This window comes from Pristis pectinata, chromosome 9, assembly GCF_009764475.1.
Source record: "Pristis pectinata isolate sPriPec2 chromosome 9, sPriPec2.1.pri, whole genome shotgun sequence".
Taxonomy (NCBI): domain Eukaryota; kingdom Metazoa; phylum Chordata; class Chondrichthyes; order Rhinopristiformes; family Pristidae; genus Pristis; species Pristis pectinata.
This window is the reverse complement of record NC_067413.1, coordinates 99039357-99059263: the sequence shown is the minus strand read 5'-3', so window position 1 is coordinate 99059263 and position 19907 is coordinate 99039357. Positions and strand designations below refer to the sequence as shown.

The window sequence follows — 19907 nt, the reverse complement described above, 5'->3', positions numbered from 1 at the left end:
CCAGTTCCAGCAACATCTTTTCTGCCCCTTTCCAGCTTAAAGACATCCTTCCTATAGCTGGGTGACCAGAACTGTGCACAATACTCCAAGTGTGGTCTCACCAATGACTTGTACAGTTGCAAGGTGATGTCCCAACTCCTGTACTCAATGAATGCAAGTGTGCCAAATGCCTTCTTCACCACCCTGTCTACCTGTGTTGCCACTTTCAGGGAACTATTTTCTACAACACTCTCCAGGGCCCTACCATTTACTGTGCAAGTCCTGCCCTGAATTAACTTACAAAAATGCAGCACCTCAAACTTGTCCCAGTTAAATTTCATCTGTTATTCCTTGGCCCACTTCTCCACTTCGTCTAGATCCTGTTGTAATCTTAGATAACCTTTTTCACTGTCCACTACACCACCAATCTGTGTTCAGTTCATTGTAGTTGGGGACTCTCTAGACTTTTCAAAATTCTAGAGCACATTAAGATTAAAAAGGAAGTGGTATTAGATGTTTTAGTGGGCAAAGGTAAATAAAACCCCAGGGCCTGATGAGATGTATCCAAGCTGCTACATCTCAGGCGAGGGAGGAGATTATTGGGGCCCTGATGGAGATACTTGTATTGTTGCTGGCCACAAGTGAGGTACCAGATGACTGGAAGGCAGAAAATGTACCTTTATTCAAGAAGAGCAGCTTCAATAAGCCAAGTAATTTTAGGTCTGCGAGTTTAATGTCAGTGGTAGGAAAATTATTTGAAAAAGTCCTGAGGAGCATGATTAATCTACACATAGAAAGGGAGGCACTGATCAGGGACGGTCGACATGGATTTGTTGGTGGGAGATCCTGTCTGCCTTAATTGTTAATGTAGATAACCCTGATGGTTAGCTACATTAACAAGGTAGATGTGAATGTAGAACTTATTATTGTTAAGTTTGTAGACAGAAGGCAAATCGGAGTCTCATTCGAGATGCTGAGAGTATAATAGATAGGAGTTTTAGCAACATGGTCACACCTAAGTTTCAGGCAGAAAGTAGTTGGGTGACCACCAGAAAAGGAAAAAGGAGTAAGAAGAGAGTGCAGGATTCCCCTGTGGCCATTCCCCTTGAAAACAAGTATACCTTTTTGGATACTGTTTGGGGTGGGGGTGGGGGCGGGCGGGTGGAATGACTGTTCAGGAGAAGGCAGCAGTAGCCAGGTCTGTGGCACCAGGACTGGCTCTGAGGCTCAGCGGGGAAGGATGAAGGCAGACAGGTCTCTAGTGATAGGGGTCTCGATATTTAGGGGGGAGACAGGAGGTTCTGTGGAATTTTGACAGTGTGAGACAGGAGCTTACAAAGGTTGATTGGAGTATGTTGTTTGCGGGCAAAGGGACCACAGGCATCTGGGAGGCTTTTAAAGGTGAGATTGTGAGAGCTCAATGTCTGCATGTTCCTGTTAGAGTGAAGGGCAAGGCTGGTAGGAGTAGGGAACCCTGGATGACAACAATTCTTTCCAGGAAGAAGGAGGAGGCATGGGTCAGGTATAGGCAGCTGAGATCAGGTGAATCCCTGGAGGAGTATAGGGGCTGCAGAAGTGTACTCGAGGAGGAAATCAGGAGGGGGAAAAGGGGGCATGAGATAACTTTGGCAGAGAAGATTATGGAGAATCCAAAGAGATTTTATAAGTGTAATAAAGGGAAAAGAGTAACTGGAGAGAGAACGGGGCCCCTCAAAGACCAAAGAGGACCACAGGAGTTGGGCAAGGTCCTTAATGAATATTTCTCCTCTGTTTTTACTGTGGAGAAAGACATGAAGACTTCAGAGCTAGGAAAGGTAAATAGGGAGGTCTTAGGGATAGTCCACATTACAGTGGAGGAGGTGCTGGATATCTTAAGAGGTATAAAGTTAAACAAATCTCCAGGACCTGACCAGGTATATCCAAGAACACTGTGGGAAGCTAGAGAAGAAATTGTGGGAGCCCTGCCTGAGATAAGTACACCATCGTTAGCTACGGGTGAGGTGCTGGTAGACTGGAAGGTAGCGAATGTTGTGTCTATTTAAGAAGGGCGGCAAAGAAAACTTGGGAACTATAGGCCAGTAAGCCTAACATCTGTGGTAGGTAAGTTACTGGAGAGGATTCAGAGGGGTAAGATATACGTGCATCTGGAAAGAGGGGGGTTGATTAGGGTTAGTCAGCATGGCTTTGTGCATGGGAGATTATTTCTTACGAACTTGATTGAATTTTTTGATGATGCAGGGCAGTAGATGTGGTCTATATGGACTCCAGTAAAGCCTTTGATAAGGTTCCATGAGGCTGCTCTGGAAAGTCAGATCACATGGGATCCAGGGAGAGCTGGCTTACTGGATACACAGTTGGCTTGACGGTGGGAAGCAGAGGGTGATGATGGAAGGTTGTTCCTCAGGCTGGAGGCCTGTAACTAATGGTGTGCCTCAGGGCTCATTGCTGGGCCCACTGTTGTTTGTCATCAATAGCAATGATTTGGATAAGAATGTAACAGCTCTGACCATAATTTTCCAATCACTTCTGGTTCTGGAAGTGGTGCCAACAAACTAGAGGACTGCTACATTTATGCTATTGCTTCAAATGAGAGGCAATAGCTGCCAAACTGTTCCCCAACCAACTCTTCCACCACTTGTCCAGTTTCAGTTCTGAAGATGAGGTCAAGAACAGCCCGTTCCCTGGTTGGACGATCTATATGCTGCCTGGGGTGGAAAATTTTAGTTCTGAGGAGAGACTGGAGAGGCTGCATTTGTTTCATTGGAGTGGGGGAGGCTGACAGGGGGACCCTATAGAGGCATACTGGACTGAGAGGGCATAGATAGGGTACAAAGGCAAAAGAGACTGCAGATGCTAAAATCTAGAACAAAAATCAGAGCACTGGAAGAACTCAGTGAGTCTAGCAGCATCTGTGGAGGCAAACGGTGTAAGTTGACAACTTGGGTCAAGACCTTTCATCAGGACTGAGTTGGAACAGAAGAGGTTGTCAGTATGTAGTGGTACGGGGTGGGCGAGGACGGGATAGAGCCTGGTAGGTGATAAGTAAAACCAGATGGGGAGGGGATGATGGGGAGATGGAACCAGGTAGTATAGACTGTAGGAAACCTACGCCCATAACAGTGGTGTGAAAAGCTAGAGGGCAGGGGTTTACAGAAGGAGAAGGAGGTTTAGAGGGGATCTGAGGAAGACACACTTCAACATGGGGGCAGTTGGAATTTGGAACAGACCGCCCAATTGGTGGAAGCAAGTGCTCCCACAGCATTGAAGATTGCTAAAGCACAGAATGCCACAAACTAAATGCTGGTAAATGGGATGAATGGAGCTGGTAACTGATGGTTGACATGGTGGGCCGAAGGGCCTGTTTGTGTGCTCTATGACACTTTGATACGAGGGTTTAGCCATTTAAATAACAGTAAATCAGGGAAGTGTTCATGCATTGTCAATGTAGAAGTCCTGGATTTCCTGCTGGAAACACTTAAGTTGGTCAGTTTATTCCACTGTTGGAATCCATGTAGCACAGGGTCCAAGATGTATTAACGGTGGAGCCATGAATTAGGAGGCAATGGGGAAGTTAAATTACTTTTTGTTAAATTATAGACAATCACCTGACACCAGGCACTTTAAGATAAAGATGCTATCTCTACAATACTTTGCATCATGAAATTTACTGCAAGTTCTGGAATAAAACCATTGAAATTATACCGTCATTCAACAGCTGTTTAATTCTTCCTGCTGGAGCCTATGTTTCAAATTCTCCTGAACTAGCATTCTCACATAAAGCCTTTGGAGATCCAAATCCTCGTGTTGCCTCTGACACTATTCCCCTCTCCCCTCCTTCATCCACATTTCACCCCCCCCCCTTCACCTGGATCCACCTATCACCTGCCAGCTCTTGTGGCCCCCTTCCCCCTCACCTCTTTATACTGGCTATCTCCCCTCTATCTTCCAGCCCAGATGAAGGGTCTTGACCTGAAACGTCGACTGTCCATCTCCTGCCGACTGTCAAGATACTGCCTGACCCTCTGAGTTCTTCCACAGTTAGTGTTTTTCCTCACATAATAAGACCATACTAACTATTGTCCTTCTCGTCTGCTGATCCCCTTCAGATTCTTACTTCATCTCTAATTGTTATTGCTGGGGAAGCTGGCTTTCAGTGTTCTGGATGGGACATGCAGAGGAAAGGGAAGTTACAAACTACTGATTTACTAACCTGCAGGAGAAGTAAGTGACTTTGGAAGTCAGTACTGGGACGTCTGCAGGCGAGAGCTGGTTGATGGTGGGTGCAGCTGATACCTGCACTGATCATGGAACTAGCTACAGCCTATCTTGTCTCTCTCCTTGAGTGCTGCACACCTATTTTTACAATCCCTCTGCTTCTGTAGGTCTCAAAGGACTGAGAGAAGAGATTGATAATCGAAATTGTAACGAGAAGGAGAAAAGAAGGTATTTTAAGAGGTGATAATGACATTGGAAATGATGCCCTTCTGGTGCCTCGACTCTTTCTTTATTACTTCACTGTGGTGACAAGACTGATCTGGTCTCCTGACCAGTTGACCTGCATGGGATTGTGAGCTTCAGATTGACGAGCTGAGCAGTCTGTACAGGATGGTGCACAAGGTACAGTGGAGTTTGCAGAGATGTTCCCCTTTGACTGAGGAAGTTGTGAGCTAATGCCATGATAGATTCTGCTCCGCAAAAATGGATGTTCAATAAACATCACTCCCATGTGCAGGTACTGAGATCACACCCTCTGGATTTATGATGTGTGCTGTCTCTGGATTTAGCTCACTGAATTCAGTTCAATACAGAAGAATTTTTTTCCTCACGTTATTGGGCAGCATCTTTCTATTCTATGACCTTTCACTTATAAACAAATCCCAGAGAAAGTCCATGCCTCAAAGAAGAGATTTAGCATATTATTTTTAGGTATTATTTGGATGAATTTACTATTTTTGACTTCATCAAGTTGCATGGTTTGAACATCCCATGAGATTGTGCTTGGGAATTTGAATGTGTTCCGAGCCAACATACAGGTTATTGGGGCCATTATGTCAATTCAATCTGCTGGAGTGGAGCAACTCAGCGGATGAGCAGCATCTGTGGGAAGAAAGAAATTGTTGACGTTTTGGGTCAAAACCCTGCATCAGGACTGAGAGGGGAGATGGCCGGCATAGAGAGGAGAAGGGGAGGGGTGAGACAGGACTCTGAGATAATTGGTAGACTGAGGGGGTATGTAAGATGACAGGCAGGTAGTGCCAGGTAGGGGAGGGGAACGGGGGTGGAGTTGGAAGACTGTGGCAGGTGAATGGGAGATGAAGGCAGACAGAGGGAAAGGAAACAAAAAACAACAGATGGAGCAAGGTGGAGGGAGGGGAGTGTGAAGATGGGAGACGCTTGTGTCTCCATTCAGCACATTCATTTGGAAGCTGAAGGTGCATAACATTTTTGCGTTAAGAAATAGTGGGACACTCAGGAAGAACCAGCATTGCACAGCACACCATTCACAGCAGCTGCACACTTAAACGTGCTCAGTATCCACCTTTCACCTTTGTTGTAGGTTCCATTGCAGACTGTAGCTGCTGTGGCCACAGGAGGGTAATGCTAGGTATCTCTGCACAGTCCTCTCAACAGTTACTATGTCTTTCCTGTAGGCAGTTTTACAGTGTGCTCATGACTGGTCAGGAAGCAAAGGTAGATCAGATGTGTCTGCATACAACTTGTCGTTAATGGTATGCATGGAGACCTGCTTCTGCCTTCAGCTTTCCAAGGAGCAATTTAACCAGAGGTTAAGGTTTTCTAAATCAATGGATGACAGAGATCTGTGATATTCTGTTATGCCAGACATTAGACTCCTCTGTCACTCTGAGCTTCCCAGCCACCTTAATATTCCCAGTAGCTATATTTCACAGTTTGCTACTCATGACAGAAACAGGTCATGTATGCTTCCCATTCAGGGAAAGGGAGCAGAGCCCAACGGACAAAGGGGCACATGGCTCTGTGTGGACTGATGGTTTCTCAATGCGTCAGGAACTGATCGACTGCATTCTGGGTGATTCGGGCTTCCCTTTGGGACACACATCTCTGGGAATTATGAAGGTTTCTGCTCTCAGAAATTTCTCTTGGTCAAAGACCTGTTTCCAAGGCAGTCAGCAGTGTTGGCATATTTCAGTCACAGAGAGCTAGTTCCCGAGGGGACAAGAAATCCCACCTTCCTTGGATGTTTGACCCCTGTCGTGCTCCAGATAATGAGGGTGAGTACCAGTTTTAGGATAGTCCTGACCAGAATCAGAGTGGACATTGCCATTAGAGTCTTCAGGATGAAGTTCCAGTTTCTGTATTGCTTTTGGAGGGCCATGCAGTGCTCCCCAGAGGGAGAGGATTGGATATTTCACTGTCATTTACAGCTCCTCAACCTTAGATTAAGATGCATGGGATCCACGGTGACCTGGCCGTTTGGATTCAGAATTGCCCAGAGAAGACAGAGGGTACTGGTCGATGGATCTTACTCTGGTTGGAGTAGTGGTATTCCGCGGGGATCCATACTGGGATGTATATAAATGACTTGGATGAAAATGTGGACGGGTGGGTTAGTAAGTTTGTAGATGACACAAACATTGGTAGTGTTGTGGACAGTGTAGAAGGTTGCCAAAGGATACAGCAGGATTTAGATCAGTTGCAGATATGTGCGGAGAAATGGCAGATGGAGTTTAATCTGGGCGAATGTGAGGTGTTGCACTTTGGAAGAACAAATCTAAAGGGACAGTACACAGTTAATGGCAGGACCCTTGACAGTGTTGATGTACAGAGGGACCTTGGGGTCCAAGTCCATAGCTCCCTGAAAGTAGCCGTTGATAGGGTGATAAAGAAGGCATATGGTATGCTTGCCTTTATTAGTCAAGGCACTGAGTTCAAGAGTCAGGAAGTTATGCTGCAGCTTTATAAACCTCTAGTTAGGCCGCATCTGGAGTATTGCATCCATTATAGGAAGGATGTGGAGGCTTTGGAGAGGGTGCAGAAGAGTTCACCAGGATGCTACCAGAATTAGAGGGCATGAGCTATAAGGAGAGGTTGGACAAACTTGGGTTGTTTTCTCTAGAGCAGCGGAGGCTGAGGGGAGACCTGATAGAAGTTTATAAAATTATGAGAGGCATAGATAGAGTAGAGAGTCAGTATCTTTTTCCCAGGGTTGAAGTGTCTAGTACTAGAGGGCGTGGATTTAAGGTGAGAGGGGGAAAGTTCAAAGGAGGTGTGCGGGGCAAGTTTTTTACACAGAGAGCAATGGGTGCCTGGAATGCGCTGCCAGGGGTGGTGGTGGAGGCAGATAGCATTGGATCATTTAAGAGGCTCTTAGATACACACATGAATGTGCAGAGAATGGAGGGATATGGACCATGTGCAGGCAGAAGGGATCAGTGTCATTAGGCATCATTAGTGTAATTGGTTCGGCACAACATTGTGGGCAGAAGGGCCTGTTCCTGCGCTGTACTGTCCTGTGTTCTTTGTTCAGCCATTGCTAGCTGCTAGGAGGAAGATGCTGTGCTATTAGACTACACTTACTATTGCTTCTTCTGGACCCACTCCAACACATGAAATCAGCTCCCTGCTCATAGATAATAACCCTTCTGTTCACATGTGGCAATACTCAGCCCTGGGTGGCATCACTCTATACCCACTTGGCAATGTCAAACATAGAACATTATAGCACAGTACAGGCTATTCGGCCCATGATGTTGTGCCGACATTTTATCCTGCTCTGAGATCTATCTAACCCTTCCAATGTTCCACTCCCAAGTGATGGACCTGTGTTCTCAGATGCAGTGCCTGTTCACACGTGCAATTGCTCTGATTACAGGTGTCAGTATGCAGAATCTTGATGGCACAGCCTGAGACACCACTGATGCACTTGGGTCTGGGGCTCTTCCATGTTTACCTTAATGCAAGTAGGAGCCTGCACCATCGGCAGCATCACTGTCGGCAGGCATTGAGGGACCCACCAGCATCCAGTGAGTGAAGGTGTGCTCCTGGCTCTGCAAGACATTGAAAAAGAATTTGTCCATTCTCTGCAGGCTGTCAGGCAGGTCGGGCAAAGTGCCAAGCACATTAACGTGCATCTTCATCCATCCTTCCCGTGTATGTTCCCTGATCTTTCTTTCCACCCTAATCCTCTGGACCTCTCCTCCGGGGCACCAGCACTAACTTCAGCCTGACCACAACCCCATTTGAAATGGTTGCTTCAAGCCTGGTCTTTACAATCCTGTATTGGCAGTCCGTGAACTGGTGCTTGATGCCACTGTATCATTGTTGTTGTCCTCTTGCCCTTCTCCTCCTCTCCATGGCTTGACACTTCCACATCTGTGAGGGGCAGGGAGTGGCTATTGGCTGGGTAAGTCAACGATGATAAAGATAAGAACAGAGTAATGGTGAGGGGAGAGCACCTGCCAATCTATTCAGTGCCATTAGGGGAGAGACCATCTGAAATGGTGAGTTAACCAGCTTATTCACCAGGCTTTATGTTCTGCATTGTCCCATCCCCATTATATGCCACACCTGCTCTTCCAGTACATTTCTATTTGTGCATGGGGAAGGTGTGTGTGGGTTTGTACGTGGCTGTGAGTGTATCAGCTGTGTGAGTTGTCCACCAGTATTTAACCATAGAACCATACAGCACAATACAGGCCCTTCGGCCCACCATGTTGTGCCGCCCTTCAAACCACTCCTAAGACTATCTAACCCCTTCCTCCCACATATCCCTCTAAGTTAGAGGGATATTATGGGATTTTAGCTTTCATAACTTGGGGGGATCGAGTTTAAGAGCTGTGAAGTGATGATGCAGCTTTACAAAACTCTGGTTAGGCCACACTTAGAGTCCTCCATATGCTTATCTAACAATCTCTTGAACTTGTCCAATGTATCGGCCTCCACCACCACCCCAGGCAGCGCATTCCATGCACCAACCACTCTCTGGGTGAAAAACCTCCCTCTGACATCACCCTTGAACTTCCCACCCAATACCTTAAAGCCATGTCCTCTTGTTTTGAGCATTGGCGCCCTGGGAAAAGGGCTGTCCACTCTATCTATTCCTCTCAATATCTTGTATACCTCTATCATGTCTCCCCTCATCCTCCTTCTCTCCAATGAGAACAGCCCTAGCTCCCTTAGTCTCTCCTCATAATCCATACTCTCTAATCCAGGCAGCATCCTGGTAAATCTTCTCTGCACCCTTTCCAACACCTCCACATCCTTCCTATAATGAGGCGACCAGAACTGGACACAGTACTCTAAGTGTGGCCTAACCAGAGTTTTGTAAAGCTGCATCATCACTTCGCGACTCTTAAACTCGATCCCCCAACTTATGAAAGCTAATATCCCATAAGCTTTCTTAGCTACCCTATCCACGTGCGAGGCAACTTTCAGTGATCTGTGGATATGAACCTCCTTTTTTAGGGTGTATGTTTTGCCGTCCTGCATCAGACTTTGACCATGAAATTCACCCACACCTTCAATCTGCCAGCGTAGCCTCTGGCTCATTGAGGAAAAGGTATTTGAAGATTGGGACTTCAGACCTGGCACAAAACACACGGTCTACCAGCCAGCAGTGATCCCTCACCTCTTGTGTGCTTCTGAGAGCTGGACTAGTTACAGCACCTACAGAAATACCACCAACGCTGTCTTCACAAAATCTTCCAAATTCACCAGGAAGATAAGCGAACCAATGTCAGTGTCCTCTCCCAAGCCAACACCCCCCTGTATTTAAGTCTTTATTGCATTTAGTTGGCTACGTTGGGCAGACCTTGTCATTGACATACCCAACATTAAATTCCCAAAGTAGACACTCAGTTTATTCTGAGTTCTGTTCTGGGAAAAGGTTATCAGCCCGACAGGAAAAGATTCAAGGATAGGCCTCCTTGAAGAAGTGCAATAACTTTGCTGCTGCTTGGGAATCTCTGCCTCCTGACCTCTCCAAATGCCATTGAAAACCTCAAGGCCACACACTGGGAGCACACAGAGGCCCTATATATGTGGCAGAAGGAGTGAATCACCTCATAAACTACCCCTGTCAGCCATTTTCCCTATCTGTGGAGGGGTCTCTGGTTCCCACCGCAGCTTCATCAACCACCCCACACACTGCAAAGCCAGAGTGGAAGGAAGTCATCCTTGATTCTGAATGACTGCCTTAGCAGAAGTTAATGTTTATAGGGTCAGAGGACTAACTCTATCAATTCATACAATTTTTGCTGCATTGCTTCCATGTCCTAGGTCACCTGCTCCTCACAATTAGTTTTCTCTTCACCTTGTGGCTTCATTTCAGTTCCAAAGTCAAAGTCGAGTTTATTGTCACATCAGAATCAGGTTTATTGTCACTGACTTATATGTTGGGAAATTTGTTATTTTGCTGCAGCAGTACAGTGCAAGACATAAAGACATAAAATTACAATAAGTTACAAAAATAAATAAATAGTGCAAAAGTGGAATAATGAGATAGTGTTTATGGACCATTCAGAAATCTGATGGTGGAGGGGAAGAAACTGTTCCTGAATCGTTGAGTGTGGGTCTTCAGGCTCCTGTACCTCCTCCCCGATGGTAGTAACGTGAAGAGGGCATGTCCCTTGGTGGTGAGGGTCCTTAATGATAGATGCTGCTTTCTTGAGGCACCGTCTCTTGAAATGTCCTCAATGGTGGGGAGAGTTGTGCCCGTGATGGAGCTGGCTGAGTCTACAACCCTCTGCAGCCTCTTGTGATCCTGTGCATTGGAGACTCCATACCAGGCTGTGATGCAACCAGTCAGAGTGCTCTCCACTGTACATCTGTAGAAATTTGCAAGAGTCTTTGGTGACGTACCAAATCTCCTCAAACTCCTAACAAAGTAGAGCCACTGGCGTATCTCTTTCATGGTTGCATCAATGTGTTGGGCCCAGGATAGATCCTCTGAGATGTTGACATCCAGGAAGTTTAGAGGAATGTAGACCAATGGGACTAGCTTAGATGGGCATCTTGGTCGGCATGGATGAGCTCAACCGAAAGGTCTGTTTCCGTGCTGTTACTCTGAGTATTAGATGGTGTGGAAGTCATGGAATATGAATATGACAATATATAGATCTAAACCAAACAGGAGGAAGTGTAGTGACTCTTTTCCCTTTGTTTTTGTGACATTTACTTAATTTTCCTGTTTTGTAGCTGAAAGAACCAGAAAACAAAGACACTTTGCAGAAGTTCAGTTATGTTGCCTTGTACAGATTCATACCACAAGAGAATGATGATCTGGAAATGCAGTAAGTATTACCAACAGAAAGTGATTTTGTTGTCCTTTCTTTGGACTTGTCCAGAGAAATCTTCTAATTTTCAGCTGTTGGGAGAACAGTTAAAACATAGATGTGCTGTATATACTTCATGCTGTCAAACTATTCATGTTATCTTTTTCCTGGGTCTAGCAACAACATTTATCACACGTAATGTGCTGTATTTCAACAAGCTCCAGAATACATTCTGCCTATCTATTCACATCCTGAGAGTAGTTGTTTTATTTTGTGTTATTGTGGGAAGTTAGCATGATTGTCCAGAATATACTGATTCTACATAAATTATTGTCCTTGAACCATATTCCTTGCAGGGGCTTATTTGTTTCATCTGTATTGGTCCGTTATGGGGGGTGGAAGTCACAGTGGAAGTCTGCAGCTGGCACGGGCACAATCTCCTTGATGGTTGCAGCCTTTTGTGCCATGATTCTAAGATCCAGTGACTGACCAAAGCAAGAAACAATTTGCAGTACAACGTGCATTATAACCTTTAATGGAGATCATTATGCCACAGAGACATAGAAAAGGAACAAAAATCAAATTAGCTTTTTCCATCTTTTCCTCTCCAGTTTATGGCTGTATTGTGTACTTTGTGAGACTTATCAACATAACACAGCTCGTCCTGTTAACAAGATGGTGTATAATAAAGGTGTTTACTTGGATCAACTCTGTATACACAGATCCAGGCGCACAATGAGCCTGTGGGCCACAGTTATGTTTATCATTAAGTACGGATACAGGAAATGCAGGGTTGATTATACAAATGCACACTCCTAGAAGGTATTGTGGTGCAGATGGCAGAGCTACTTCCTCACAGCACAGAGACCCAGGTTCAGTCCTGACCTCTGGTGATGTCTGTGGCCGCTTGGGTTTCTTCTGGGTCTTCCAATTTCTTCCCATATTCCAAAGACATGCGAGTTGATAGGTTAATTGGCTACTGCAACTTGTCCCCTTGTGTGGAAATGAGTGGTAAAAGTGGAAGAGTTGATGAAAATGTGAAGGAAATATAAAAATGGGATTAATATAGGATTAGTGTAAATGGGCAGTTGATGGTTGGTGTGGACTTGGTGTGCTGAAGGGCTTCCTGTGTTGTATGCTTCTATGACTCCATGGCTATGGCATACCCAACAAAAGCTTAACGCGAGATTTTCCTTTCATGAAAGCTCAGTTTATGAGAGCAGTCCCTTCACATCCAGCTGTAGCTGAAACCAGAAAGTAGTTTGATGTTCCTGAGCCTTTATCAGAAGAGACAATTCTCTTTTGCATGTAAAATTTCTTGCGTAATTTCCAGTTTTTGTTTTGGATTTCAGATCTGCTCCATCTGTAGCTTTCACTTCCTGTCTTTACTCAGAAAACTACAGGAGCTGATTGGGGACTATCGGAATTAAACTTAAGGATGGTTATGAGAATTGCTTCAAGAGTCCAGGGGCAGCATGTTCCTAAATTTAAATTTTTTTAAGTTTTATTTACAGCATGGTAACAGGCCCTTCCGGCCCAACGAGTCCGCGCCACCCATTTTAAACCCAAATTAACCTACCTGTACGTCTTTGCAATGTGGGAGTAAACTGGAGCACCCGGAGGAAACCCACGCAGACACGGGAGAACGTACAAACTCCTTACAGACAGCGACGGGAATCGAATCCCGATCGCTGGCGCTGTAATAACGTCGCACTAACCGCTACACTACCGTTCCTGTTAGGGTGAAGGGTAAACCTAGCAGGTTTAGGGAATCCTGGCTGATGAGAGATATCAAGGCTCTTGTCAAGAAAAAGAAGGAAGCATACATTGGGTTCAGGAGGTCAGGGACGAGTGAATCCCTTGATGACTATAAAATAGTAAGAATATACTTGAGGGAAATCAGGAGGGCAAAGAGAAGGTATGAGGTGGATCCGGCAGGTAAGATTAAGGAAAATCCCAAGAGGTTCTATAGCTATATTAAAAGATAAGATATTTACTGATTAGTCACACGTACATCGAAACACACAGTGAAATGCGACTTTTTGCATTACTGAGAATGTGCTGGGAGCAGCCCACAAGTGTCACCACGCTTCCGGCGCCAACATAGCATGCCCACAGCTCCTAACCTGTACGTCTTTGGAACGTGGGAGGAAACCGGAGCACCCGGAGGAAACCCATGCAGACACGGGGAGAACGTACAAACTCCTTACAGACAGTGGTGGAATTGAACTCGGGTCGCTGGCGCTGTAATAGCGTTATGCTAACCACTACACTACTGTGCCGGTTGCTCATGAGAGGGTAGTTTCCCTTGGAGATCAGCAGGGCTGCATATCTCTCGAGCCATAGGAGATGGGTGGGATTTTAATATTTCTCCTTTGTGTTTACTGAGGAGAAAATCATGGTTGCTCAAGAGGTAAGGGAAACAAGTGGGGATGTTTTGGAGAACATTCATATTACTTGGGGGGGGGGGGGTGATATTTGCAGCCTTACAGCTCATTAAGATGGATAATCCCCAGGGCCTGACCGAGTGCATCCTCAGACCTTGTGGGAAGCTAGAGAATAACTTATGGAGGCCCTTGCAGAGATACTTGCTTCATTGTTAGCCACTGGTGAAGTTCCCAATGACTGGAAGCTGGCTAATGTCGTTCCATTGTTTAAGAAATTCCGTTGACATCGTCCTTTGATGAATGAGACTTCTAGAATTATCAGCAGCCTGCTAATGCTATTATTAAGCATCTCAAGATGCTTTGGTCTAAATTTGACTCTGGGCTTTATCAGGGCAGTTAGCTAAAAGCTTGGTGAAAGAGAGAGGTTTTAAGGAATGTCGTGTGTGTGTGTCAGAGAGTGAGATGAGGGTGGTTTAGGAAAGGAAACTACAGAGCTGAAAGCATTGGCACCTGACATCATGTCCACTGTGCTCTCGGAGCTGGGTTTTAGTCATGTGAATAACAGCCATGTGCCCGGAGAAGAGTGAACAGACAATTAACAGTGAGTTTGGATGTCTGACTTCCATTAACACGGACACAGCTAGGATGTGATTTGAGTTTCTACCATTGGAACAAATGGCCAAACCTCTGTCTCATGTTCATATCTGTTTCATGGCTGTCCATTTATTATGTAGATGGTCTAGTTAATGAGCTGGTTCCGTATGTTGGTGATAAGGTCTTTATTCCTTTAGTTACTTGCTGTTAGACAAGGTATATCATTGGACTCTCTGCACAGTGGTTTCCTTGCTTTGAGTTGTGATCTTGGAGTGCCACCTTTCCTGCAGTAGATCAGGTTTGACAGGTTTGCAAAGATGTGATCGGAAAAGCAAATGAGAGAGGCTTGCCTTCGGTAAGCATTGGGTGCAATGCCCACTACTGATGGGAGATGGTTGATGGCCACTGACTTCAGTGCTCTAGTAATGGTACATGGCTATGTTTAGTTGCATGTCCAATGTCTTGATGATAGTCTATACAGGAGAACAATGCTCCACAGTGGCATTCTCCTGCACCACAAATGATTTCTAGAGTTTCTGAAGAAAGCTTGTTTACATCTCCACCCTTTCCCTGAACTTCAATAAATATTGCCTGAAAGTGAGGGAGCTTTCTAGCTATGCGCCCGCATGCCTCAGAGTCCATATGTTCCCTGTTCTCCCAGCAGAAATTGAATTCCAGCCTCTGGAATTCTTTATTGTCCAGAGTAGCTTATTATGTAGACTGCTGGGCATAATTTCCAGTGATGGAAGCATCAGTAAGAACATCTGGCAATGGCAATGGTGGGTCACCCAGATAGCTATCGCTGTTATAAGACTATTGAAGGTTCCCTAACATAATAAGATGGACTCTTGACCTCACAATCTACCTCATTATGACCTTGCACCTTATTGTCTGCCTGCACTGCACTTTCTCTGTAACTGTAACACTTCATTCTGCATTCTGTTATTGTTTTCCCTTGTACTACCCCAATACACTGATGTGATGAAATGATCTGTATGACCATAAGACTGTATGGATGGTATGCAAGACAAGTCTTTCACTGTCATAGAGTCAGAGAGTACTACAGCACAGAAACAGGCCCTTTGGCCCATCTAGTCCATGTGGCAATAATGACCTTGGTACATGTGACAATAATAAACCAATTCCAATTCTGTCTCTGGCATATGTGAATTTGGTTGGCACTGTGCTGGGGCTACCTCTCAACAAATGTTGAGAAATGATTGTGTTCAGACTGATCCCTGGCTTATCAGTTCTTCAAGCTGGGCACAAGCATCAATGGTGGAGAAACTGAAATCAGGGATGTAAAACAGGTAGGTGTTAGGGGAAGGTTATTTCAAAATAAGGATGGCAATGTTAAAATGTAGACATTGTTGGGGCATGCACATACGTGACTCAGTCCAAACATCATCTTCATTTGTTCTTGGCACATGTGCATTATTAGCATTTATTATCAATTCAGAAGTGTCTTGAAAGGTATTAGTGACTTTGTCTTTGGTCTTATCAAATAGGTTGTTCATTCTGAGGACAAAACTATTGGGGTGGACATTGGAACTAAGCCCTCTGAGCCCTGACCCAACTTATACACCAGGATTCCTGGCTGAATGTTTCTTTCTGTTATTATCCAAGAGTAACCCCTTATCCGCAATTATGCAAAGTGAACCCAATGTACTCAGGATGAAAGCTGTGCTATTTGTGCTCAGATTGATCCCCACATTCTACGGCACATTTCGTCAGATACTGAATAGTCGAATATCTTCAATTGTTTCTGAAATTGGAAATATTTAGAGCAGTTCAGATTTCAGAATCAGATTTATTATCACTGACTTATATGAGGTGAAATTAGTTGTTTTGCATCATTAGTATAGTGCAAAGACATAAAATTACTATAAATTAATAAATAATGCAAAGAAAGGAATAACGAGGCAGTGTTCATGGGTTCATGGACCATTCAGAAATCTGATGGCGGAGGGGAAGAGGCTGTTCCTGAATCACTGAATGTGGGTCTTCAGGCTCCTGTACCTCCTCCCCGATGGCAGTAATGAGAAGAGGGCATGTCCCAGGTGGTGAGGGTCCTTAGTGATGGATGCTGCCTTCTTGAGGCACCGCCTCTTGAAGATGTGCTTCATGGTGGGGAGGGATGTGCCTGTGATCGACCTGGCTGAGTCTACAACCCTCTGCAGCCTCTTTCGATCCTGCACATTGGAGCCTCTGTACCAGGCGGTGATGCAACCAGTCAGAATGCTCTCCACCGTACATCTATAGAAAGTTGCAAGAGTCTCTGGTGACATACTGAATCTGCTCAAACTCCTAACAAAGTAGAGCCACTGCCTTCTTTGTTTCCTCATTAAAAATACTGCATTTATTTACCAAATTACATGTACAGAATGTCCGAAAATGAATTAAAGTCAATGAATCATTTAAGTGCCACCATTGGATTTTGCAGGCAACTGGAGCAACAAATTTTACACAGCATCATTTGCCCAACAACAAATAAATGACCCAGTCTTTTTTTCCCTATTGGTTACGGTGTTAATGGAAGGAACAATGTTGCCCACGTTCCCAGGACAACTGACAGCTTTCCGTGAATTACTGGTGTCTTTCGGACAAGCAGCGCATGAAGATGTGTTAAGTTTAGTTGAAGGCTAATGTTATTTGTTTATTCAAAATTACAGGGCTGGAGACAGAATTTTTCTGCTGGATGACTCTAATGAAGAATGGTGGAAGGTAAGACTTCTGAATCTTGTAGGCTGAAAACTGAAAAACAATTCCATCAGCTTTTAACATGTTGGGTAAATCTGCACCTGTAAATTCAGCAGAAGTCCTGCAGGGACTCCAAATCCAGAGGTTACATTAGAAAAATAGGAACTGCTCCGCCCCTCCCCCCACTCCACTGCCCCAGCACTGAAATTCTATCATTCAGCATCCAGGAAATCTAAAGCACCAAGACAAATGAGTGAAAAGTAAGAAAAATCACAGATGCATGAAGTCTAACTTCCCAACTGCATTAGACGGGAGTGCTTTGCAAAGCTAAGTCTGTAAAAGTATTTGAATCCAAACAAGCCTAACCAAACATGGAAAGCATCTGAGTGTGTTATGCACTCCATCTTTTGAACATATTCTGTGTTATTGCTGCTCTAGTAGTAGCTTGGAGACACAATAAGATCGGAAACATTAGAGAGTCAGGTATTGCTGATGGATTCTATTGGCTCGTATTCTTTGCATCTGCTGCCAAAGGTTACCAATGATGTACAGAACATAGAACACTACAGCACAGTACAAGCCCTTAGGCCCACGATGTTGTGCCGACATTTTATCCTGCTCTAAGATCTATCCAACCCTTCCCTCCCACATAGCCCCCTATTTTTCTATCATTCATGTGTCTCAGAGTCTCTTAAATGTCCCTATTGAATCACTGATGAAAAATCGCATCACTCACATGGAGTTTTTGAAACAATGATTTTTTGAGATTAATGAGATGTTCCAATGAGGTTTGGTGGTACACAGAATGCCTCACTAGGAGTGGTTATCCATGTAGGATTCTACTATAGTTATGAGAAAGGAATTGGGATAACATTTGAAGGTTGCCTCAGAATGTACCTCAGTAAAACTCTACAGTTCTATCCACATACAAATATTATCCATTTTCTCAACCTCCTGTCACACTTACTCCTCTTTCACCTCCTCACCTTCCTCCTCTTTATTTGCTCCTCTGTACTGCTTCCTGGCTAACAAGTGTTAGCTGCTCCTTCATAATGGCTAGGTTCTGCAACATGCAGATCCAACCATTAATCTTGATATCTGTGCAGACCAGTGCAGCACTGGGGGCATCGCTTGAGGATGTTGATCGTGTGCCCTGTATTATTCTCTTTAATAGCATAGCTCTCATTAAGGTCCTATTTTCCACCAATGCATAGTCTTTGGCTGAAGACATGAGCCGTATCAAGAGTAGATAATTCTTGTCACCATGAAGCTGGCCTTTGACTTGCTGTGGGCAAAACATAGCTGGCACGCACCATAGAGTAAGGAAATCGTGACTATCACTACGATAACAAGCATTGACCTGCATGATGTACGACTGTTGGTAAAAGAGCAACTGCACTTTGAGGGAGTGAAGCCCTTTGGATTTAGTAGAACAGCTGACTTCATATTGGACACTTGCAAGACAGTGTGCTTACAGCCAACAACAGCCTGCACCATGGAGATGTCTGGAATCTACGCTGCTGGAAGGGCCTGTTTTGTGCTGTATGGTTCTATGGAAATGAAGCAGCAACAGTGGTTTCCCTGCCTTGAGGTTTCAGTTGTGGCTGCAGCACGTGGGTGACTTATGGCCACTCTGAGAGAAGAAATTCTTTCTGAAGTGGAGTTCTCAAATGCTGGAAAAGCTCAGTAAGTCAAGCTGTGAAAAGTGAGAAGCAGGAGACTGCAGATGCTGGAACCTGGAGCAAGACACAAAATGCTGGAGGAACTCAGCAGGTCAGGCAGCATCTGTAGACGGAAATGGACAGTTGACGTTTCAGGTCAAGATCCTTCACCTCAGATGCCAGTATAGAAGTGAGGGGGAGGGGTGGACTAAGGGCTGGCAATGAGGTGAGGAGGACTGATAGGCAGACGGAGGAGGGAAATAGTGACAGACGCTGGGAGGTGACCAGGTGGAGGCAACAGGTGGAATTTGATAGGCGAGGAAGATGGAACATGGGACCAGATAAGGGGGTTGGGGGGGGAAGGGGAGGGGACCCAGTGGGAGGGGTGTGTGGGTGATGGGTAGATGGAGTGGGCAGAGGAAGGGAATTAAACAGGGTGATTGGGGGGTGTTGGGTGTGTGTAGGAGGAGTTGGGTAGAAACGGTGCTGAGGTCGAGAGGGGTGAGAGCTTCAAGTTCCTGGGAGTGAACATAACCAATAGCCTGTCCTGGTCCAACCACGTAGATGGCACAGCCAAGAAAGCTCACCAGCGCCTCTACTTCCTCAGCACGTCATGGAAACCAGCCTCCCCTCCATGGACTCTCACTGCCTCGGTAGAGCAGACAGTATAATCAAAGACCCCACCCACCCCGGACATTCTCTCTTCTCCCCTCTCCCATCGGGCAGAAGATACAAAAGCCTGAAAGCACGTCCCACCAGGCTCAAGGACAGCTTCTATCCCGCTGTTATGAGTATTGAACGGTTCCCTAGTACGATAAGATGGACTCTTGACCTCACAATCCATCTCGTCGTGGCCTTGCGCCTTATTGTCTGCCTGCACTGCACTTTCTCTGTAACTGTAACACTTTATTCTGCACTCTGTCATTTTTTCACCTTGTACTACCTCAATGCACTGTGTAATGAATTGATCTGTATGAACGGTGTGCAAGACAAGTTTTTCACTGTACCTCGGTACATGTGACAATAATAAACCAATTTACCAATTTAGATAAGGCAGAGAGCGAGTAGGGACAGTGGTGGGGGGGAGTTTACCTAAGGTTGGAAAATTCAATGTTCATGCTGTCAGGTTGTAGACTCCCCAGGGTACTTTGCAGTTGGTCTCACCCTGGCAGTGGAGGAGGCTGAGGACAAACAGGTTGGTGTGAGAATGGGGAGGGGAATTAAAATGCCTGGAAGCCAGGAGCTCCCGATGGCCACGGCGGACAGAGTGCAGGTACTCGGGAAGAGGTCGCCCAGCCTGCACTTGGCTCCACTGATGTAGGGAAGGCCACATC

At 45.3% G+C, this 19907-nt stretch overlaps 1 protein-coding gene across 1 annotated transcript in view; it reads left to right on the top strand.

Moving 5' to 3' along the window:
- stac (SH3 and cysteine rich domain) overlaps positions 1–19907 on the top strand; it is a 94454-nt gene that overhangs the window by 62162 nt on the left and 12385 nt on the right. Inside the window, exons 8-9 of the mRNA XM_052023507.1 lie at positions 11155–11249; positions 16885–16936. Coding sequence (XP_051879467.1) covers positions 11155–11249; positions 16885–16936 — 147 coding nt within the window. The remainder of the gene's footprint in view (positions 1–11154; positions 11250–16884; positions 16937–19907) is intronic.